This window comes from Artemia franciscana, chromosome 1 (genome assembly GCF_032884065.1).
Source record: "Artemia franciscana chromosome 1, ASM3288406v1, whole genome shotgun sequence".
In the NCBI taxonomy this organism is placed as follows: domain Eukaryota; kingdom Metazoa; phylum Arthropoda; class Branchiopoda; order Anostraca; family Artemiidae; genus Artemia; species Artemia franciscana.
In genome coordinates this window covers 462,617-487,269 of record NC_088863.1, presented here as the reverse complement: position 1 = coordinate 487,269, position 24,653 = coordinate 462,617, and the positions used below count along the sequence as shown (strand labels likewise).

General features: G+C 34.7%; 1 protein-coding gene across 9 annotated transcripts in view; it reads right to left on the bottom strand.

Moving 5' to 3' along the window:
• Positions 1-20,879, bottom strand: part of LOC136043363 (LIM domain-binding protein 2-like) — a 53,052-nt gene extending 32,173 nt beyond the window's left edge. For 5 of the 9 annotated variants that reach the window (XM_065728600.1, XM_065728708.1, XM_065728301.1 and 2 more), the window contains exons 1-5: positions 20,748-20,879; positions 12,660-12,741; positions 7,136-7,348; positions 3,926-4,157; positions 625-712 (exon numbers count right to left, since the gene is read on the bottom strand). In XM_065728600.1, the coding sequence (XP_065584672.1) occupies positions 625-712; positions 3,926-4,157; positions 7,136-7,348; positions 12,660-12,738 (612 nt within the window). In that variant the 5' untranslated portion in view covers positions 12,739-12,741; positions 20,748-20,879. Of the gene's footprint in view, positions 1-624; positions 713-3,925; positions 4,158-7,135; positions 7,349-12,659; positions 12,742-20,662 lie in introns of all 9 variants that reach the window. The other 4 variants (XM_065728455.1, XM_065728505.1, XM_065728550.1 and 1 more) reach the window with 4 other exon arrangements.
• Positions 20,880-24,653: the final 3,774 nt, after the last annotated feature.

Below are 24,653 nucleotides of genomic sequence, written 5' to 3'. Positions count from 1 at the left end.
GATGCAGGAGTTTAGGATGAAAGAAACACTCTACAGGTTAAATAGCGTCATCTATTTCTTATTTTCACTTAAGCATTCGACTAGTGTCAAACACGTCTTTTTCAACTTTTATAAGTTTTCAATACAACTTTTCAACTTTTAATAAAACTTGAAAGAAGAGTGTATTTAAGGTTGGGAAAAATTTAACTGTTGTATTGTAACTTCTCACACGGAAAAATAGAAATACTTTCCTGCTTGTATGCTTAAATATTAACTGAAAATCATTTACAACTTGGTTTACTCAATTTCCACAAAATACGGTTCTAGTGCGATAAGGAAAGAAAGGTCAAGATGGCCAGGACTTGTTCGGTGGATGAAGGATGACAGATTGCAAAAGATCGTCATTGCGGCCAGCGGCCAAATATCAAAGCAAAAACAAAAGGCAGGTCGCCCCAAATGGGATGGCAGGATGTCTCAAGGAAAGATTTAATTGATATACGATCTACTTGAGAAGATGTAAAAAGGGAGGCTTTGAATAGATTAGGATGGACGGGAAGCGCGCGCGGCTGTGTTGGCCTCGGGCGGCTTGGTGCCACGGTGAGTAACTGGTAGTAGTAGCAGTACATATAGCACGAAATTATATACCTCTGTTCGAAGCTGAAGTCGCTTATTTAGCTCGTATATTCTCAAATCAGGATGGCCAATGAAGTGACGACGTCCATGAATCGAGGGTCTAGAAAAGTAAAAAGAAATTAAACATATCAACTATTTTGGTTCAAAAGCGGTAATAAAAATGTTTTTATCTTTTTCTTCAAAGTACAAAATTAAGAGCTAAAATAAATTTTGAATTTTTCAGAGACAGTCTCAGTACTACAAGGGTCGATTTTACTGAAACATATCAAGGTACAAAAATGATTAAGTTAAGAGTTCAGAAATACAATAGGGTCAATGGAGCGTGCATCATAGAAGAGTCTACTTTCTCAAAATCTGATAAAACGTTCCAGGAAAGAATGTTTCGGCAGATACTTAAACGAAATAAAGAAAAAAAAATGTAAGCTTTCAAGACCAAGTGCATGAAACTGATGCAAATGCCATCTATGAATATATGCCATAACTGAAATGCCATCTTTAGATTTTGATATTTTTCTACCTCGGTAATATCAGCCTCGATTTTAAGGGAGGAAAATTGGCTAGTAATGGCAATGATGCAAACATATAAAATAAATATTCCACTGCTTTACTAAAAGAAAGGGCTTGCGATTTAATGGGCTGCCCAACGTAATCTTCTGAGGATGGCTTGACGAAAACAGGTTCTGATAAAAGCAGAGTTAAGGAAGCTAATTCAATCAACGGTAGGCGTAACCGCTTCTCCTATTTCTATCTTTCAGCCCTATTTGAAAATCAGAATATGTTACGAAAACTTGACATCAGGGAAAAGAGTGAATGTCGCAACCAAAGTTCAATTAAGCGCAAAGATTGTTCAGAATATAAAAAGAATTTTACATCATTCTTTCATTTGTCTAATGAAGAAACTTGAGAAACTCCCTTTAGATAAAAGAAAAGAACAAATACAATCCATCCGGGAGCAATTTATCTCTAGGCTAGTGCCTAGAGACATATGAGCTTGTGATGGGTAAATTTGAAAAGACGGAAAACAGCAGAACAAGCAAGTTGGAGAATGTTTAGTCTTTTATCCAGCTTCCACATCCACCGTTTCCACAATGAAACTTCGATAATTAAACTGACCATGTGTAGCCAAATTATGGTCTCATATTTTTTTTGGGGGGGAGGGGGCAGGAGGCGGAATGTAAAAGATATTTTCTCTTATCAGCCTAAATAGTTTTTAACAATAAGCCCCGATATGACGTGAATCTATAAGCCCTGCGAATCTATTCACGGTTCACTAACAAAGAAAATCAGTAGATATTATGCGCTTCCGGGTAATCTATTAGCCTAGGAGCAATAAATCGTAGGCTACAAATATAGAAAAGCACATGTTCTGAGTCTATAAAGAATAGCAGATTTGGTTGGAATAAGCTTTGCACATGAAATAAGTGGAAATTTCATAGGTGGCAGCAAAGAGTGAGGTATCGACTGAAGTAGGATGAAGGAGTATACCATTTTTATTAGCTAAGAACAGCAATTTGCCGCAATGGATTATTAAGAGTAGCAGTAGAATAGAGAAGGTAAACGAAGCAGAAAAAAAAGACAGAAAAAGTAGAAGATAAATTGTAAAAAATTAAATATTTACTAATAAGTTTCATTTACACAATTTATTTACAAATATTTATAAAAAAAACAAAATTTAAATACCTAAATGTAGAGAAACAGAAATTAAATGTATTGCTCAATCACATATGCTAAACCTTGAACGTATTCACTTAATAATCGAAAAACATAGAGATTCATTAAACTACAACTACAAAGACCACGTCGGCATAAATTACGCATACACCTTACCCATTTTAAGTGTAAAAAGGTTTAACTTCTTCCTCCGTTTTGATCAATAAGCCTTATTCATTTTGCACTAAATACGCTGCTTCCACCTCCAATTTTTCAGGGTCTCTTCGAACCCCCTTGAGAAAAGATTAGGTTCTCCCAAGTCTCCCCAGAAATTAATGTCTGTTAAAGCACAAATGTTGACACAATATCACAAAAAAAATGTCAATTTCCGACGAGATATCGAAGAACTCGATTTTGTTTGGAAAGTTTCAGGAAAACCCCAAAATAGTCGGGGATATTGATTTTACTACCAAAATAAACAGTATTCCCTACACATCCCTGTACTGTACAAAAAAGAACTGTCAGTTAAAAAAAATCGAAATGTGTACAACTCTAATTTATTTAACACATAATCATTTTCAAAGAGGTTTACCCGATAATCATTTGGTGTTCTAACTAGGAGTTTTACTCCGAGCACCAGATGCAAAACATTCACCTTAAAAATTTCGACAAAGCATATTTAATTGAATTTATAAAAAAAAGGGGGATATATTTAGCAGTTACCAATTTCAGATCAAACAGACACCGATAAGCATAATACCATTTTTTTTTTCGTGGAATAACTAGTAGAATGAGAAACCGTTTAAATAGTTTTACTGTTGATATTTAGGTTGAAAAGAAACGGAAGGAAAAACCTTCGAAACATGATTGTTGATTCTGAGAGTATTTATCAAAACATGAATGCTGAATTACCAAGGACATCAAAATATAAGCCCCCCCCCCCTCCCTGGACTCGTATTGGGTCTAATCACACCGAAAATTGCAACTTTCTAAGGTTTTTCTTGTAGCTCTGTCAACAGTTTTGAGCCGTTTTATATTTCCATCAGTGGTATCACCTTGAATTTGAAACATAAATAAACAAAACTAGTGGACAATGGGTTAGACAATTTGACACGAGTGGAAATGGACAATTTTATCATTTGAAGGCCGTTGCTTTAAGCAAATTATATTTGTCTATCAACAGTATTGTCATGTATGACCAGAGCTTTATTGGCTTGCTCCGTTTCGATTCAAATGTAGGTTCATTTTGACGGTAAGATACATTTGAAAACTCTTTTTGTTCATAAAGATTCAAACATAAACGATCTGTTGCTTCTTAAAGACAACCACATCTTTAAAGATAGGTACATGTTACTAATTTGAATGGTACTATATGGTTTTAGTCTTTTGTGCTGCTTCTTCACACACATTTCTTTTCTTTCTTTTTTTTTGACCTTACTATAGCCAAAACTGCATAACATACAGGGGTGTTTTCCATTAAAATTGGATTCCCCAAGGTCACACATTTTTAAGATACATACGTATGGTAGTTGTAAGTTTTCACTAAGCCAATCCAAAAATCAGATCTCATTCTCACTGAACCTGATACTTTAAGACTATTTAACACACCAAAATTGTCAGGCAAGTTCAACTCAGAAAACATCATTGAAATTTTATACTCTACCTATCCCTCAACTGCCCAAGTGGTCTCGACATTGGTTCACCTAGTCTCATTTGCAAAGGACCTCCAGAATCCATAATTTGGCCCTGCGTTTGACCCATAAAAAGAGGGCCAAAAGAGCCAGGTCCACAATGATGAAGTCCTAAGCCAGGAAGAGATCCTCCTCCGTAAAGAGGTTGTGGACATGCAGTAGGGCTGCTGAATGGGCTTCCCGTCGAATTGCACAATGGCATACCTGACACAGAAAACATAGAGATATATAAACAATACGACGGGGGGGGGGGAAGGTAACTCTGCAAATCTAGTAAGTGTACTGTCAACAAATAGAAGGCAAAATTAATGAAATTACAACTAATAGTATATACAAGCATAAAGAAAAATGCCTAACTTTTCATGCTCAATACCGTCTCTATCAGCAAGTATCACCATCTTTTCAGCTTTCTGTAGAATTTTTCAGCATATCTTCAGGCACATCTTCATATGAGGGACAAAGAGGGGGGCGGTAGTCTCCTTATGTGCATGACTTACAGTAACTTTTCAAAAAATTTATTTTATAACAACCTGATAGCAATAGATCGAAGCAAATGAAACAGTTTTTTTTATCTAGCGTACAGAAATGTGGTGCGGTCCTACTTTGTAGTGATATAATGAAAGAAGTTTAGGATGGATAGGCCGTCTTACGGGTGATATATTTTAAAAGATTGCCTTCTTTAGCCATCCTTTTTGGGTCAAATGAAAATTAGGTTTCTGTTATTAGCCGTTAGCTCCAATAAGCTGTTAGCAGTAGGAGCAGCAGTAGTTAGAGTTAAGTAATAAAAATAAATAAATAAGGTTAAAAGAACTACCTTTTGAATATATACAGATTTTGTGCAAGGGCTCAATAAGATGTGAAATCACGCGTGATGAATTCTGTAATTTTTGCCTTTATGGCAAAAAATTAAAGAATGTTTGGTTTGACTGTAACTGTTCACTAGGAGCGCTAAAGATGGTCCAAAACCCAAACCAAGAAAAGTAAATTTCGAAGGAAATTATTGCGAAAAGCTTTAGCGACTTGTCTGTTCTCTTTATACAAGCAGTAATTGTATAACGTATATATTTAGGTATGTATTTTTCTCGAAAACGGCTTGATAATATTTTTGTGAAAATTGGCATACTAACATTTTCTGGCCTGAAAAAAAAACATTCAAGCGATGTCGTGACTTTGTAAAAATTCACTGTAAAAATTCACTTTTTAGAAAAAAAAACATTTTTCATATGAATGCAGTCACATTCATGATGCATTTAAAGAGCAACTTCCATCATTTTCTTTCAGGTGTTGATGGTATCGAAATTATACAAGATGATAAATGAATCCAAATAGGCAAAGCAAAAGGCGTGGAAAAAATGTCTCAGATAATGATGAAGGAAAATAAAGCACAGATAAAACTGTGATAACGAAAAATAATTTTATAACTGTAATATTGAAAAATAACTGTAATAACAGAAAAAATGAGATAACGAGCTTCACAATGCCTAACCTAACCTAAAAAAAACCTAACCTAACCAAACGAAATTGCAACGAAAGTGATGCACGGCGAAATTTCCGGTTTGAAGACGAGCGATGGCAAAAATCACAACGAATCGCTAACAGAAATAATGCACAACGAAATCTAGGGTAGCGACACCCCAGGTAGACCTGGCCTGAAAAAGCCATAATGAAGACACTGCTTAATTTTCTATATTTAATTATGCTCAAGTTTTCTTTGAATTTTTATATTCTAAACAAAAAATCTTATAATTTCGTCAAAAACTTTACGGGTGACGTTACTTTTCATTTTTTTTTTTACTTGATAAATTTGCATCAAGATTTTGATAAGTTTTTAGTTTTAAGCAGCAAGGACATAAAGTTGAAACAATTCTTGCCCATTTTCGGTGTGTAGGTACCTAAAAACCGTGATTTCAGACAACTTGACACAAAAATGAGGTAAGTCTTGACTTATCAGACATTTCTAAACGAATTGGCTTTATGAGCATTTTATTTCAACAGAATTTGGCTCAATTTGGACCAAAATTACAGCTTAGCAGCACAAAATGTGTATTTACTGAGATGGGATCTTTTTTGTTACATATAAGGGGACTGTAAATTTTTATTTTTATTCAAAATAGTTTTATTTAAATTTAGTTAAAATATTGACAATTATACGTATCAAGGGCTTAGACCTGAAGTATGTAGAAATACCAGAAAAGATATATTTATTTAAGACGTAGAGAGCTGTTCCTATTAATTAGGTAACGAAAATTTTGTATCTTATAACTTAACTCTTACAATTTTTTAGAGGTCCTTAAATATTAGTCCCTTAATTCCGTAAATTAAAGTATCAAAGTAACAACAAGCAACTTGCATAACTAATAACGCTTAGCTCTGGAGATGGGGGGAGGGGTTTCAACCCGGGAGAATAGTTATTAGGCCTTTGGACTAATTTGAACAAAATGGCTATCTCACAATTTTGAAAAGATGCACTTGAGGAAAGGGCTTGTTGCGCTTTGATCACTTTTGAATATTGTAGAAAAAGAACACTGGATTTAAAGTGCGATTATTAATTGACATCGTAAAGTAGTTTCTTTTAACCTCAACACTAAGACTTAAAAAAGCTGTTCCGCAAAATGACAAATCGACATTTTCTGTCATTTCTTGCCACAAAACATCGAACTTTGCATGAAGAAGGTCAAAATGTCAGGGATGAAAACAGTAAGATACCTTAATGACTTATCACGGTTTAAAACCCTTCATTGGATGTTTTTATTTTCCTGATTAATTTCTAATTTCTTATTCTGCCAAGGCTAGCATGTTAAAGCAAGATCGAGGAGAAGTGGTTAATGGTTAATTGAAAATCTACTACCTCCTCTATGTTGCGTTCCATTTAAATAATTGGGTACTTGCTAAAGAAGTACTTGATAGTTAAAATAGGCGCTCAAAAGAGTGTTTTTTTTCGATTAAATTTTTCTGTCGTTTTTTTTTTTTTCCGATTGAAGCCATCAGAAAAAAAGACTGTACCCGATAAAAGAACAACCGTGTACAGTGCAATAATGGAAAACATTTTATACAAAAAAAGGAGAAGCTACTAGTATACACGATAAAAAATAAATAAAAAAAATAAAATAAAATATAAACATAACAATAAAAGATCTTGAAATAATAAAAGTAAATGAAACGAATTAAATAAAGGTAAATACCTCCCATCGCTCCCTGTTGAGGGAAACCAGGAGAGGGAAAATAATTTGTCATACTTGCACCTGGAGTACCTGGCCCTTGTGGAACTGGTGAGCTACTATACGAAGGTGGCCCTGGGGCAAAATGAGACCCTCCGATGGGTGTGGTGAATCCAGGTGTAGGCGTTGATGCAGGACCAGACCTTGTGTAATGAGACGGAGGTCCAGAGGAAGGACCTAAGAGAATACTTTGTTTTAATAGATTAAAGTAATATAAACAAAAACTAAGTTTTCCCCATAAAGGAGCCATGTATGCATTATAGATAAAAGGAAGTAGCTAAAAAACTCGTATATACTTTTTTTTAGAAAAACAGAAGAAAACCAACTTTAGCTGTAACTTGAATTTTCTCACCCTTGAAGGTGGTCTAGAGCATACATGTAGCCAAAACCTTCAAATCGGCACCAGGGGAGGGTGATGTAAAAAATGTCTAAGCTAGAAAATAAAACAAGATGTAATGTTCGATTTCCAAAAAAACATCTTATAATAAATGTAATAAAGAACACATTGATTAAAGGATTTAAGTTATAAATTTCAAATTGGGTAGTGATAGTTATGTGAATTCAGTTGATGTACAGGTAACACTTTGATAATGAGTGATCAGCGGGCAATGAGCAATTTTATCACTTCAGAGTCTACATTTCCTTTTTACTTTTTTACTTCTTATTTCTTTTTTTAAAACTGTATTTGGTACGAATTACAGCATTTAATTACCGTTTTGGGAAGGGACAGGGGAAGGGATTGCTCTTTAAAAACTTGACCAACTGTAAAAGAGACTTTATTAAAATTAACAAAACTATGACACAATGCTCAGTACCTTTCCCTGAAGCAAGCACGTTTACTCATCCCTAACAAACTACCATTAGACCTGGTTGCTACAGTTTAAAAACATGGAAATAACGAAGATTTTATTAAGGTCATATATAAAGGGGACAGCAAAACTGTTATCCCAAATGATCTAAAGAAATAAAGCAACGTACTATTCCTAATATCAAAATCTTGAAAATATTCATATTTTTCATAGTTTAAAACCTAACGTAGTTGCATTATTTTCTTGCAGTTGGATGTTGATTGATTACCAGTACAATAAATAAGGTCTTGACTGATTCCAAAAGTAAATTGCTTACCAGTTTCTGATAGGAAAATGAAAAATTTTCCAGCCAGACAAAAAAAAATGTAATATAACAAGAATAGCAATTTAAAGGAACATGACACCGTAATTTACAATTTAAGCAAGACATTGCCCAGACACATTCCTGAATTTAAGTCTTTTCTATCGAAACTATATACTAGAACTTGCTTCTGGGACAACTTCTGCAAAGCTCAGAAAACAGGCACATTTCGTCTCGGCGACTACCATACCTGCCAGTTCTCTGATGTTTCTACCTTGTGTAATTTTGTTGTTAGTTTTTCCAACCATTTCAGACAGATGGCATGAAATTTAAAAACTTAGAAGATGATACATTCTGATCTGTCCCGAAACTTGAAGTGCCCTATTTTAGGCCCAATTACTTGGAAAACACTCCCATCTTTTCTTTTATCACAAAAAACAGTCAAATTGACGGTTAGTACAAAACTAGGAGTTGCAAGGTGGCACACAGGCCCCACAAACACTTCATTCTTAGCCAAACTTTTATTTGAAAGATATGTATGGTGTATCGATCGCATTTTACTTGAAATTCAATCAAGCAAGGATTAACCAGCTCTATGATTTACAAACCTAAGTGGGCAAGATACTATTCCAGTACACTCCCTCCTCTCACAAACTCTCGATTAGAAAGATAGGTATATAATTCACTGTATGTTATTGTCACTGCGAGATCCATTATCAAAGTTAATCATATCATACAATAAATCAACACAGGAAGCACACCTTGTCCATGACCTAAAAAACGCTTCATGAACATAATAAAAAAACAAAGACAAAAAGAGACACTTCCTTACTGGTGTGCAGCATAGACTAGGTGGAGGTGTTGCCTTGTACATACGGAAAGACATCCCCTGCAAATTATTACCGGAAGTATTTGATCCAGCTCGTGAAGTAATCTGGGCTATTTGCAAACCAACATCTCTTCCCCGTCGCTTTTCTTGTATTATAGTCGCTTCAGCTTATTACTCGGAAAGTGCCAGAAACCAGGGTTACTTGGTTTTCCACCTCCAAACGACTATTGATCACCTGAGAAGTATATACAGTAGCCAAGCTTTTATTATAGGAAGAGACTTTAACCAAACCAAGAAGAGTTGGTTATCATCTTGTTTGTCTTTAAAACAAGTAGCGCACATACCCACCCACTCTTTGGGGGGCATATTAGGCCTCATACTCACAAATTGTGATGATTTTATTCCCCTCCCTTTCCTCTTGGTCCCGTTGGCATGTCAGACCACAATGCAATTCTGTGGAAAGCAAGAGAGTCCTTACCAAAGTCCAAACTATCCCGTGTCACTGTTCGTCCTTGTACGGAGTCGACCATCTATGAATACGGTCGATGGATTGGCATATATGACTTCCCCGAAGTGTACAGTAACGAGCCCTTGGATACTAAGGTATCCGATTTCAATGCCACTTTATACTGTAAAAACCTAAAGGTCTTTACAACAAAATCATTTGTTGTTAGTGAATACGACAAATCCTGGATCTCTCCAGCTATTAAATCACTAATAAAAGAAAGGTCTCGCCTCTACTCTTGTGGTGATATTACCAACGACAAGAAATCGAGAAATCAAATAGTCTCTTTGGCAAAGAAAGCTAAAGCTCGCTATGGTCGTGAAACCATGTCCTACCAATTACTTACTTCAGATCCCAAAAAGTGGCACAACGCTGTGAAAAAAGTGGCCGTCCAAGCTTTTGACAGCAGTGTAAAGATCAGCAATGACGATGAGTCCTTAATCAGTGCAGAAAAAGTGAGCGAATTCTCCACCAAGATCTGCACTGCATATCCACCTATTACGGTTGATGAAAAGTCAACCATACTTGAAAAATGTGATCCTGTGAACAACACAATAGTCAGTGAGTTCAACGTTTACACGGAATTACGGAAGATCAAACCGAATACATCTTCATACCCTGGTGAATTACCTGCCAATTTGCTACGCGAATATGCAGCCTTCATAGCATTACCACTATCCAGAATCAAAAACGAGTGTTTTGCTTCCGGCTATTTCCCGTCACAGTGGAAACGTGCCTCTATTGCAATTATTCCAAAAAAGCGTGCCCCTAGTGCATGCGACGATCTCCTTACACCTTGTTTGGCGAGAGTAACTGAGGCCTTCATATTCAAGTTTCTTCTGAAACAAATTCATGGGCGTATTGATAAATTCCAGTACGGTGGGCTCCCCAAGTGTAGTACTACAATCTACGTAGTACGGATGTTTGACTGTGTCCTCCAATGGCTCGAAAAAGGTAGTTGTTTCGTCGACATTTGCGCAGTGGATTTCAGAAAGGCCTTTGACCTAATCCGCCACCTGACTGCAGGCATGAATCTCCAGGAAATGGGTGCCAAACGACGCACCCTTGGCCTTGTACTTGACTTCTTAACTGGCCAAAAACAAAAAGTCTCTGCACTCCACGAGAACGATTCGGATTCATCGTGGTCAGATACTTCTTGCGGAGCCCCACAAGGCACGAAATTAGCTGGAATAATTTTCCTGGTTGTAATTAATGCCCTGCTTAATCATCACGACGACCATTACAAGTTTGTAGATGATCTGTCCATAGTGCTCGCTTACCTGGTCGAAAACACTATCATAACAAAGCAGTTGTCAGACCAGTTAATTGATCAGCTAAAGACCGAATGGTCAAGTCATGATCTTACCATCAACGTAGCCAAGTCAAAGATAATTCGTTTCAACCCTCTGTAGCGGAATATAGTTATGCCTCTAGTCCCTTTCTTGATTGTGAACGAAATAAAAATCTCAGGAGTAACTTTCACTAGTGACTGTAGTTTCAGTGCCCATATTAATTTAACCATCCACAAGGCTAATGCAAGCCAGGTAAGCGTTTTGGGTGTGATACTGACAGTCTTCTCCATGCCTACATGTGTTATGTTTGCCCGTTGCTCGAGTATGCGTGCTCGGTTTGGGGTCCATCTGCTATCAGCACAGCATACCTATTACGCGACATAGAGTCCGTCCAGAAAAGAGCAACAACGATTATACTCCGAAACCGCGACATAGCCTATGATCAAGCCCTCGTTAAATTAAATTTATCTCCACATAAAGTCCAGCTTGAACACCTTATTAAGCAATTGGGAAAATCCATCCTAGCCAATAAGAGCCACTGATCACTACTACCCGAACCAGCCCCTCCCAATAGCCAAACTCAGTTACAAAATTAACTTCTACCCCCTAAAGTACGAACTAATCATTAGACCAAATCATTTTTGCCTTTCTTCACATCAATTTTCAATGCTGAGTTGTAGTGAGTGATTTTTGTTTAAATGTATGATTTTGTAAAAAAAAAATCTGAATTTAGCTATTCTCTCTCTCTCTCTCATATATATATATATATATATATATATATATATATATATATATATATATATATATATATATATATATATATATATATATATATATATATATATATATATATATATATATATATATATATATACATATATATATATATATATATATATATATATATATATATATATATATATATATGTATATATTAAATTCACAAGAAAGATGATTTTGAATATATTTGGTTTTTCGAAGGGGGATTTATCAAAACATCCATTTTGGCCTCGGCAAAATTATGGGGTCCTAAAATAGTACCTAGTTGGGGATCAGCTATTATTCAAAAGAAATTGAAACAAAACAGTCTTTGCATAGGCGTTGGGAAGGGGGTGGAAGGGAACAAAAATCAAGCCAGACTCCTACAGGTCAGTGCTGCAGGTAAAGCATAGCAGGTTCAACATTTCTTACTTCATAATATGCAGAAATAATTGAACCTAACACATTAGGCATGCAGACTTGCTATACTGAACCCCCCCCCCCCCCTAATGTGCAAACATATAGCCGCAATTTGTTTCTAAAGTATTATATTTTTATCATACTTAGGTATATTTCATTAGGATTGAGTGTCAGAGAAACAGGTTCTACTTAGATGAAGAATATTAGGCTGGGGCTATATTGCTAGTCACTTCCATAATGTATAGCAGGTCCAACAATTCTTACTTCATAATATGTAGAATTAATTGAACCTAACATATTAGGCATTCAGACCCGCTACACTTTACCCTCCCCCCTTAATGTGCAAATAGATAGCCCAAATTTGTTTCTAAAATATTATATTTTCATCATGCTTAGATATATTTTATTAGGATTGAGTGTCAGAGAAGCAGGTTCCACTTAGATGAAGATTATTAGGTTGGGTCTATATCATACAAGTACCCAAAACAGACCTTAAATCCTTCTCTGACATCTGCAATTATACCAATTTAGCATTGATACTTGATGCTGGACAGCAAATAATTTTTTACATACCACAAAAAACTGGGGTCCCAGGTCCTGTTAAATCTGAATGCTGGTCACTTCCTTGCCTGTTCCAGGCTGCTTCCATCATTCTCTAAAATTAATAGATTTTTATTAGATCACAAGGTATAAAAAAAAACACTAAATATTTTTCTTTATCACATTGTTGAATAATAATAGAAAAATAGACAGTAAACCATTTAATGATTAATTGCTAAATTCATCATTTCCAAGTTTACTAAAAAAATACCTTACCATAATACAGTCTAGTTCAGGAGAAGAAATCAATATTAAAGCAACTAGAACATTCAATATTATTAATGCTCTGCTATTACTAATCATATCTATGTTCAGAAAATCAGCCCTTCCTATTTGGAACTAAGAAAAAAAATGCAAGAAACTTATAATGGCTATTTGCCATAGTGTCTTGACTTAAGGCTTCTGTTGCATGATATGTGGTGTAGAGAGCATAGCTGCTTTGCTCTTACAGGTGGACTGATCTGCTGTTGTGATGGGGGCCTTGTCAGCAGCAATGTTGGTCATGTTGAAAAATTTTTGTAGGCTGTCCTTTACCCAGTCCAAGGTCTGCCTCTTGGGTAAAACCAACCATAGGATTTGGGGTCAAAGTCATACAATTCTAGCAGAAGCTGCCAGTGGCATTCACAGGGTATGTCCAAACCATCTAAGAGTTTATTGGGGGATTAGAGTTGAGAATGACACTTGGTGAGTACAGGCAAGTACTCACAAAATCCCTTTTGTTACTGTGTTAATTTGTCCCATCAGAGCCCCTTAATTTGACAAAATTGTATTGTCAGGCAGGCGTCTATCATGCTCAAGATGGTGGATTTTAGGGGTCATGTCTCAGCAGCATAAAGAAGGCCAGACAATATAGAGAAATTCCATGAATATTCAACAGGGACTCCAAAAACTGTGATGGATTCTGAGGACCTAACCAAGGCTGGTGGTTCAATTTTTTTTCGACCAGTTTCCTTTAATCCCAACTTTTGCAGCTTCTTCCTGTAGGGGATTGAGAGCATCTATCAACTGTTGTATGGAGTTGACACAAAGTGCATGGTCTTGTGCAAAGTTGACGTCAGGCAGGACTTGATCTCCAAATTGTAGAGTAAAGAGCAATTGATTAGTTGTTTGAGTAATGACACAATTCTGTAGCAGCAGCACACCCAGGTAGTACATAAGTTTTAATGGTAAATGATGTGCTATGCCTCTTGCTCACTTAATAGGATATACCCTATATACAGTATTAAGTGTATATATATCTTAAGTGTAATTACTGAAGCTCCTGTTAAAGTGCACTATTCTATGTTCCCTTTATGGAATTATATACCTATATACAGTTTTAAGTGTATATATATCTTAAGTGTAACTACTGAGGCTCCCTGTTAAAGTGCACTATTATATGTTCCCTTTATAGAATTATATACCCTATATACAGTATTAAGTGTATATATATCTTAAGTGTAATTAATGAAGCTCCCTGTTAAAGTGCACTATTCTATGTTCCCTTTATAGAATTATATACCCTATATACAGTATTAAGTGTATATATATCTTAAGTGTAATTACTGAGGCTCCCTGTTAAAGTGCACTATTCTATGTTCCCTTTATAGAATTATATACCCTATATACAGTATTAAGTGTGTATATATCTTAAGTGTAATTACTGAGGCTCCCTGTTAAAGTGCACTAATCTATGTTCCCTTTATAGAATTATATACCCTATATACAGTATTAAGTGTATATATATATATATCTTAAGTGTAATTACTTAAGCTCCCTGTTAAAGTGCACTATCCTATGTTCCCTTTATAGAATTATATATCCTATATACAGTATTAAGTGTATATATATCTTAAGTGTAATTACTGAGGCTCCCTGTTAAAGTGCACTATTCTATGTTCCCTTTATAGAATTAAATACCCTATATACAGTATTAAGTGTATATATATCTTAAGTGTAATTACTGAGGCTCCCTGTTAAAGTGCACTATTCTATGTTCTCTTTATAGAATTATATACCCTATATACAGTATTAAGTGTATATATATCTTAAGTGTAATTATTGAGGCTCCCTGTTAAAGTGCACTATTCTATGTTCCCTTATTAGAATTATATACCCTATATACAGTATTAAGTGTATATATATATCGATCTAGTGAGGTAATGAGTCACTCAAGAGAAATTTGAAGAATCAAAATTATAAATTTGAAATTTAAAAAGCAGTAGATCAATCCAGACTTCATCATATATTTCTAACAAATCAGTTTTCATGTAATTAAACTTCAGATCCCACTCTGTTAGTCTGTGAAAGCTGTTCAATGTCACAAGGCAGAGTCTTTATTTTTCTAAAAACCATGTAGCACTGCATCCAAGTCTGTTAGGCTAAAAAAAAAACTTAAGGTTAATGTCCTTATATTGACTGCAATCTTAATTTTACTATGCTAGGAAAAGAAATCTTGCTCTCTTGCCTGGCATGTAAGCAATAGGAATATTTGCACAAGAAATCTTTAACAAGAGCTAAGAGCTCATATGGCACTTGTGACGAGGCCAGAAGAGCTAAGAGCCAAGAGCTCATATGGTATGAGCTCTAACAAAATTCTAAGAATCAATAGATTGATTCAAAAAGAAAATCAGAGGCTTAATAATATTAAATATCAAAATTCATTAAGATCCAATTACCCAATCATATGTTATAAATACCTCATTTTTTCTAATTTTTTCTCTCCCTTTAGCCCCCCAGACGGTCAAATCAGGGAAAACGACTTTATCAAGTCAATTTGTGCAGCTCCCTGACACACCAACCAATTTGCATTGTCCTAGCACATCCAGAAGCACCAAATTCGCCAAATCGCTGAACCCCTCCCTCCAGCTCCCCCAAAGAGAGTGTATCCAGTACAGTTGCATCAATCACGAATCTATAACATTTGCTTATTCTATCCACCAAGCTTCATCCCAATTTCTCCACTCTAAGTGTTTTCCAAAATTTCCGATTTCCCCCTAAAACTCCCCCCAATGTCAACAGATCTGGTCAGGATTTGACATAAGAGCTCTGGGACATGAATTCCTTCAAATATCAATGGGCGATCCAGTCACCCATTCTATAGTTAAAAATACCTAATTTTTCTAATTTTTCCAAAATTAAACACCCCCCCCCAGCTCCTCCAAAGAGAACGGATCCATTCCAATTATACCAATCATGTATATACAACTTGTGCTTATTCTTCCAATCAAGTTTCATCCTGATCTCTCCACTCTAAGTATTTTCTCAGATTTCTGTTTCTCTCCTCCAACCCCCTATGTCGCCGGATCCAATTCGAGTCGAAAATGGAGCATCTGAGACATAAGATCCTTCTATATATCAAATTTCATTAAGATCCGATCACCTATTTGTAAGATAAAAATACCACAATTTTTGCATTTTCCAAGAATTCCAGTTTTCCCCTCCAACTCCCCCCAATGTCACCGGATCTGATCGGAATTTAAAATAAGAGCTTTAAAGCACAAGATCTTTCTAATTATCAAATTTCATTAAGATCTGATCACCCATTTGTAAGCTACAAATACCTCATTTTTCCAAATTACCCCCCCCCCCAACTCTACCAAAGAGAGTGGATCCGGTCCAGTTATGTCAGTCATGTATCTTAGACTTGTTTTTATTCTTACCATCCAGTTTCATCCTGGTCTCTCTAATTTAAGTATTTTCTAAGACTTCCGCCCCTCCCCCCAATGACACTGGATCTGGCTGAGATTTAAAATAAGAGATCTGAGTTACAAGGCCCTTCTAAATATGAAGTTTCATGAAGATCCAATCACTCTTTTGTAAGTTAAAAATATGTAATTTTTTCTAATTTTTCAGAATTAACCCTCCAGCCCCCAATTCCCCCAAATAGAGTGGATCCGTTCCAATTATGTCAATCATGTACCTAAGACTTCTGCTTATTTTTCCCATCAAGTTTAATCCTGATCCCTCTACTCTAAGTGTTTTCCATGATTTTAGGTCCCCCCCCCAACTCCCCCCATTGTCGACAGATCTGGCCGGGATTTGAAATGAGAGGTTTGAGACACAATATCCTTTTAAATATCAATTTTCATTGAGATCTGATCACCTGTTAAAAATACCTCATTTTTTCTAATTTTCAGAATAAACACTCCCCCCCCCCAACTACCCCAAAGAGAGCAGAACCGTTCCGGTTATGTCAATCATGTATCTAGGACTTATTTTTCCCACCAAGTTTCATCCCAATCCCTCCATTCTAAGTGTTTTTCAAGATTTTAGGTTTCCCCCTCCCGGCTCCCCCCTCCCCAATGTCACCAAATCTGGTTAGGATTTAAAATAAGAGCTCTGAGACACGATATCCTTCCAAACATCAAATTTCATTAAGATCTGATCAAACATTCTTAAGTTAAAAATACTTCATTTTTTCTAATTTTTCTGAATTAACCCTACCCCAAAGAGAGTGAATCCGTTCTGGTTATGTCAATCATGTATCCAGGACTTGTGCTTATTTTTCCCACCAAGTTTCATCCCAATCCCTCCACTCAAAGTGGTTTCCAAGATTTTAGGTCCCCCCCCCCAATGTCACCAGATCAGGTCAGGATTTAAAATAAGAGCTCTGAGACATGATATCCTTCCAAGCATCAATATTATTAAGATCTGATCAACCATCCATAAGTTAAAAATACTTCATTTTTTCTGAATTAACCAGCCCCCCACTCTCTCCCCAGATGGCCAACTCAGGAAAACAACTATATCTAATTTAATCTGGTCTGGTCCCTGATACACCTGCCAAATTTCATTGTTCTAGCTTACCAGGAAGTGCCTAAAGTAGCAAAACCAGGACCAACAGTCTTTGCTATATGTCAGTTGGTTAATACCAAGTGCCATAAAAAAAGGATATAAAATTTTGCTTGTCTATTTTTTCTAACCCCCCCCCCCCGGAAATGGATAAAAAAAGAAAATCAAAACTGAGACCTTTTTTAAACCTTTTGATTTTATTTTTCATTTATTCCTCAGTATTTTTTTGTTTTTACATTTTGGATTATTTCAGGGCACCAATTCAAGAGACCATGTTGAAATAACTTGTTTTTTATTTTAATGTATTCTAAACTTATTAGATTTCTAATCCAAGAGTTAATTTTATATTTATTTATGAAATATTCTGAACTTTCACACCCTTCTTGTTGTTTTGCTTTGTTTTTGTGTGTTTTTTAGTTGTTTTGCAAAGCTAGGACAGGTTGGAAACATATTTGATTAAAGTTTGATGCAGAGGAGGTCACATCAAAATGACTAGGAAGAAAAACATTAAGATAGGATGGTTTGACCTAAAGCAAGTTCAGTAAGTCCACAAAATAAATGTAATTTTACTGTTTGAACTAGGAATTCAGTTAGGTATTTTATAAAAAAAGGTATTTTAAAAAAAAATTCTGGAGATAGGACAGGAATAAGAATGCATTGATGATTTGCCAGGTACACCAAATAATTTTAAATCATCAGCATAAAGGGTTAAGTGGTTGCTGACTTTGGGTATCATATTGTTAATATAAAAAAGAAACAATGTGGGTCCAAGAACAGTTCCATAGGAAACATTAATTAGGACTTAATAGAGCTGTGAATAGGTACACTTGCCATCTGCAGTGAAGAGTTGTTCAGTCTGAGATCTTCTGGCCAGGAAGTCCATAAGCCAGTCTACTAATTCTTTGATTCCTGCTGCTATTAACTAAGAATCTATCCCCCCCCCTTTTAAAGATAGGCATGGTATAGGCTAGCTTCCATTGGGAGGGGACTTGCTTATGATATAGGAAATGTTGAAAAATGATAGTTAGTGAAGGGGAAATTTCACAAGTACCTTCTTTCAGCAGATAGGGATGAATTGTTGATGTCTAGGGTTTTGAGTTGCTTTTTTACCATAGATGTAGGAGCTGTAGTACAACTCATTTACTTCTGGATGTTATGCTTTAGATTAGGAATGGGAACACTATCAAGTTCATTAGTAAAGACTTATGCAAATGTTAACTTAGAAGATCAGCTATACTTTGGGTGCCAGTGACTTTGTTTCTGTCACTTATTATTAAGGATTGTATGGATCTCTGGTTGTGGTCTTTGCTATGTACATAGTTCCAGAATGTAAACTACCCTGCCCTGCCCCAAAAATGCCACTGGTCTTAGACATGGAATAAATTTCTTTATTGGGTTCTGTTGCCAAGCTTCAATGACTATATCCTGGAATTTCTCCTATTGCTTGTTGATTATACCTTGGAGTGCCAACCCCCAGTTGATCTCCCTCAATTCCACCTTAATTGCCCTGTAGTGTGCAAGTATCTTTTGTTTTGCCTGTGTCTTGCTTAGTGTCTATAAGTAACTAATTCAATGGCAACATGGTAACACCTACTGATAGGCAGGAAATAATTTATCCTATGGATCAGTTCACTATTATTACAAAAAACTAGGTCAAGTAATGTTGGATGCTGATGGAGGCAAAAACAAATGATTTGATTGATTACATGGAAAGCAGAATACAGCATGAATAAAATCAACAAAGAGACTAATGGTGGCTAAACTAAAAGTAACAAGGTTGTACCAAAACCCTTCATTTGACAAGCAATTAGGGAAATTAAATGGTAGTCAATTAGATACAGCTTTTACTTCAAATTAATACTTCAATTACAAGCATCCTATATTTAAAGATACGCTTAAGCAATCATATTTACACAGTCAGAGAACAAAAGGCTGTGTTGTGATGCCACCAACCTTAGTAAAATCCTATTATTTAAAAATCCTATATATATATAAATTAGCCAACCAGTATTATAAGGCTAGGAGCACAACTGGACATAAAGAAACATGTGAAGAAAACAATTCTTACTCTATAATATACTTAAGCCTAGGAGCCCAGCTGGACATAAGGAATTCTTACTTCATAATATGCCAAATAATGATAGGCTAGTTAACTTCATTTTGCAGGGGGACAACCTTCACAACTTTTCTTGTTTTTCAGTTTTTCTAAGAAATTCATGAATTTCTTAGAACCTATATTTACATAGTATATACCCCCACCCCCTAATGTCTAAATATATACCCAGAACTGAACTCTGAATCTAAATATAACATTCATGTGCATCACAAATGAACTTTACCCTCATATTATCCATATGGTGGATACTCTATAAGCAAGTAGAGTAGGCTATAAGAAGTTAGGTAAAATTCTACTTTAGCTAGGCTACTTTTGGCTATCTTTGAAAGGGGTTACGTTGGGAAAATGAAACTTTCAGCAATGAATCCAAGGCCAAAACATACTTCAGGAAGGTATTACCAAGCTTTCATGTTAACCCTCTTCTGATTTCCAAGTCTTAGAAATTCACCTATTTGACAGGCCTATATTTACTGAAATTTCAACAAAACAACATTTTATGCTGATTTTTCAATTATCATTTTTTTGTGGTTTTAATATAGAAATGCAATTATTGTTATTTGAGTAGAATTTTAAGCCATATCAATGAGTTTTCATTAGGCCTACAAAATATAGGAAATGTATTTGTGGATCTTTGATACCTCATAAATAGCAACAGCACAAAGTTGAGAAGTTGAAAACAGTTTTTTTGCAGTTCTTGTAAGCAGAAGATCTGTTTTCCAAGGTTTCACTTGATCTATTTTGCAAGGTTTCAAGGTTTACCCTGGAGGTATTTACTTCAAGATACTTTCCCAGAACATACTTTAATCTGTAGACCCATCCCTGAAAGTTCTGTTTCATAGCCTAACCCCTTTCCAAAATACCCAAAAGTAGCTAAAATAGAACTTTACCATAAGTTAAAAGGAATTTGGCCTATGATCAGCCATAATTGAAATTTAAATATGGAATATACTATAATGCACAAGAAAAAAAATCTGAAACTGTTTAAGGTGAGCAAAGACTTATAAACTATAGCTTTTCTGCTTGTTTATGAAGTAAAAATTATTTTCTTAACATGTTTCCTGCTCAACAGCCATAAATCTAGGCTTACTAAGGCTAGTGTTCGTTGAAGGGGATGATGGTCGACACTTTAGGCTTAACAGCCCTATAGAATATAGGTTGAGAATTTCTTTCACCTATCTCAACAACTTTCAGAGATAAAAGTTGGGTTTTCCTCAAATGAATTAAAGAGTGTGTTCCAGGTGAAAAATCAAGTAACTTTAAAGTAACTAGAGAAGTTACTTGAATTTTACATTCACCAGGAACGGCTTTTGAAGTAACTAAGGTCTTATTCAGATAGAAAAAAATATTACGACCAAGATTTTGATAACATTTGTTTTAGACTCATTTAGTCTGAATTTAGAATAACTTCCTGTGCGTAAGTCCTTGTAAATATTGTAGCTAAGGCCGCCAACCAGTAGAGGAAACTCTTAGAATATTTTGGAACTGATCTTGAAATCAAAAAAATTAGATACACTCTAGGGGTGTATGAATAGGATATTCTAGGCTAGTTGCATGTTTAAACTTGTTTGTCTTGGGTATAGTTTTGAATAACATAACCTCTTTCCAAGATAGCAAAAAGTATCTAAACTTGAATTTTACCACAATCATTTTTTCTCCATTGTTTCCTGATTGATTAGGCTAGCCTAACCTATATCTTAAATTTAACCCACTGTATAAAATTGACCTACATTGTTCACAAAAAGAAAAGCAGAATGCTGCATAAATAACTTAATGCCAAATTCATTATGGAAAGGTATTAATTTTGCAATAAATCTGTTGGCATTAACCTAGATTTGGTTTAAATATCCTGTTTCTATATTAATTTCAGTGCATTAGTGTCTGAGATAGCATACAGTAGTGTTGATTATTGAAACTCTTTGGCTTAGGCCTATCTTTTTCTTACATTCAGTTGAACTATTAAGGTTAGAATTTTAGACTAGGCTAGTTAAAATTTCCAAATGATGGCCTTTTCACTAGGCTATCTTTAAAAGTATTTGAGCTTACTAAATTATTTTTTAATAATGGATCTGCATCAAATGAGAGGGAGCTCCCCTAGATTTGGTAAAATACTTTGGGAATTTTCATTGAAATATATAGGCTATATTTTGGTACATCCATCAAGGAACCCCCTCCTCAGATTTTCAAAATACATTCCCTTCCCCCTCCCATTTACAGTTTTGTAAATTAGTGCCATTTGTGAATTAGCATAGCAGAAAGACTTTGGTTTTGTCCTGGATTTTGTTTTATTTTATACTTGACTGATTTCAGCTTATTCATAGAAAATTGTAAGGGTTTCATGTCTTCATTTTTATGGAATTTTTTTTTATTTATTTGCATAATTTTATAGTATTTGCTTATGAATAGGTTAAACTTGTATCAGATCAAAGGTATAAGCTATATAAAAAATGCCAATTTTTCATGATAATTAAAAATGTTTTCTTGGGCATTAATTTGTGAACACAGAACATTTTGTTGTTAGGGCAATATGATTTTCAAAAACTTGTTTAATAACCAAATTAGGCTCATACTTAGGCCCATGACCTAAACTTAACAAGAGAAAGAAACAGAAACTTGCAGGTAGGATTTAATTTAGAGCAAAGTGGATGACATATATTTGAAATATTCAATTCACCAAGTTTAACCTTTATAAAGCAGAGTAGTCACAACACAGTTTTCAGTTTACTGTATTTGCTTCTAATTAAATCTAGGCTTTCTTTGAGATCACAGTCCAAGATAAAAATGATTTATTCAAAGCCCAATAAAGGAACAAAATTTTACAGCCTCCATCAAATATTCCAAAATTCATGAAAAATATAGCATAGAGATGGGTGCATAAAAATTCAATGGCTGATTTAGGATTTTTCTGTGAAGGGAAATTTCTCTCTTCTGATGGCTGTTCAAAAACTGTTGTCTTTCAATAGGTAGAAAACAAAAATAACTGAACCTATAGACTTTGTATGCATTCCTTTCATCTCAAATACTTGATACTCTTCAAAACACTCACTATTATTGAAACAGATATCTTACAAAATCCTAAAATATCAAATAACTTCAAAAATTCAATAGATTATCTCAGCTAGAAACAATTTTAGATTTTACAATTTTACAGCTTTTTTCAAATCTTCATACAATGAACTCTGCCAGTGGTACATCAGAAATGCCACAACATTATTTAGTTCTACAGTTGCTTATTGATGAAATAATGGATACTGATGTAGGATCAGATAAAAATGAAGAAAAATGGTGGTAAGTTGTAATATAATATTCAATTTAATCTTGCAAGTTATTATTTTTCTAGACACAATCTTGTATATTCAGGTATGGACAAGTTCCAAAGCTGCCAATAGCACAATTAAATAGAATTCCAAAAGCTGCTGACACTTTAGCAGCAACTGCCAAATAGCATTACTACTTAGCTACCCCATTTTCTCTATTGTGGGGTATATGTATAAATGAATGTTGGAGTGGAGACAAGTATTATGTTGACTAATAATTTGTAATTTTTTTTATTACATAGAAACAGTTTTTTATGACCAAGAAAAAGGGATTCTGATTTTATTTAAAAATACATTATTTTGTTTTGCTACAAAGTCATTTATTGTTGTAACCTGTGATTATGATGTTATTCATCATCTTGTATACAAAGATGTCATCTTGTAAACAATAATTGTGAGTCTTTATTTTGATGTGCATATTTGAAGAAAAAGTTTACCATATGTATAGACCAACTAACCCAATAGGAACATTTTGACTAAATACCTGACAGCCTGTACAACCAACAAGTCTCTTTTTGCTTCCTGGCTTTTGGCTATGGTCTGTTTTATGCTTTCTATTTAGCTAATTTTGTTTTGCTGGTTAAATAGCAGAAATATTCTTTATTTGACTATGTTTTTGAGTTTAGGCTATTTTATGGTTTTCATTTAGTTATTTTCTTTTTTTCCCAAGAAAGAATGTTGGTTAAATAGCAGAAATAATCATATAGGCTACATCACCTATCACTGTCTTTGTACAATAAACTTCTAATTTCTTGGAATTAATTTTTTCAGGTTTGGCATTAATAAATTTACTCATAGATAACATTGGCCTCCAAAATTACAGTTTTGAAAATTCCGTAAAGTATTTTGCCAAATTCCATGCTATTTGATATGTTAATTCCAAAAATGGTTCCCATCATTCCCATAATGTCAGGATTTTCTTGAAAGATACATATTATTTTAAACAAAACCCAATTTGGAAAAGAATGATGTTGCCCAATTTCTTGTGTACTATCTGGTAACATTAGTTTCACCCAAAGCCAATAATTTGTTATTTCTTTATATTACATAGAAACAGTTTTTTAGGACTTAAAAGTTTCTGATTTTATTTAAATGGCCCTTGTGTTTCAAGAGTTAAAGAATTAAAACAAAAGGTCAAACTGTAGCATAAAGAGCAGAGTATTGTGGAGGGGAAATCAAATCACATAACTTTTCCTAGCTAGAATTTCCTCTTTGTGGAGAATTTTTCCTGCAGAAAATTCTCCCATCAAATATTTTTTTTTCCTCAGAAATGCATTGATAAGCATCTTATCACTTTGGTTATGGATGCAGTTGTTGGCTTGTTGCAAAATTACAAATTCTGATGGGATGTAAACATTAACTTGCTTTTCTGAATTTACAACAAATTAGTGCAAACATAAATGCTTAGTTTGGTGGTGTCCATTGTAATTCTGAGTAACTTGCAATGTCAAGGATAATAACATCTTTGTTTTATTATACTTGACATCTAAAGTTTGTGTTTCCAAGATTTGTCAGGGGCTAGTAGCTACAGTAAATTCTTAAATGATTCATAAATGAGGGTAGCTTCCCCCTCCTTAATAACTCATTTTTCACCCTGAAGTTTTTAATATCTTGTTAAAGTTTCTTAGGGGCCATTTTCACAAGGATTCAAGTTCAACTAAAATCCTTGTGGAACCAACAAAAGATGGATAAAATTCATCTTTTGTTCAACTTAGAGATGGGCTTCATAATCCAGTTAAAAATGCGGCAAAAAACATAATCCAT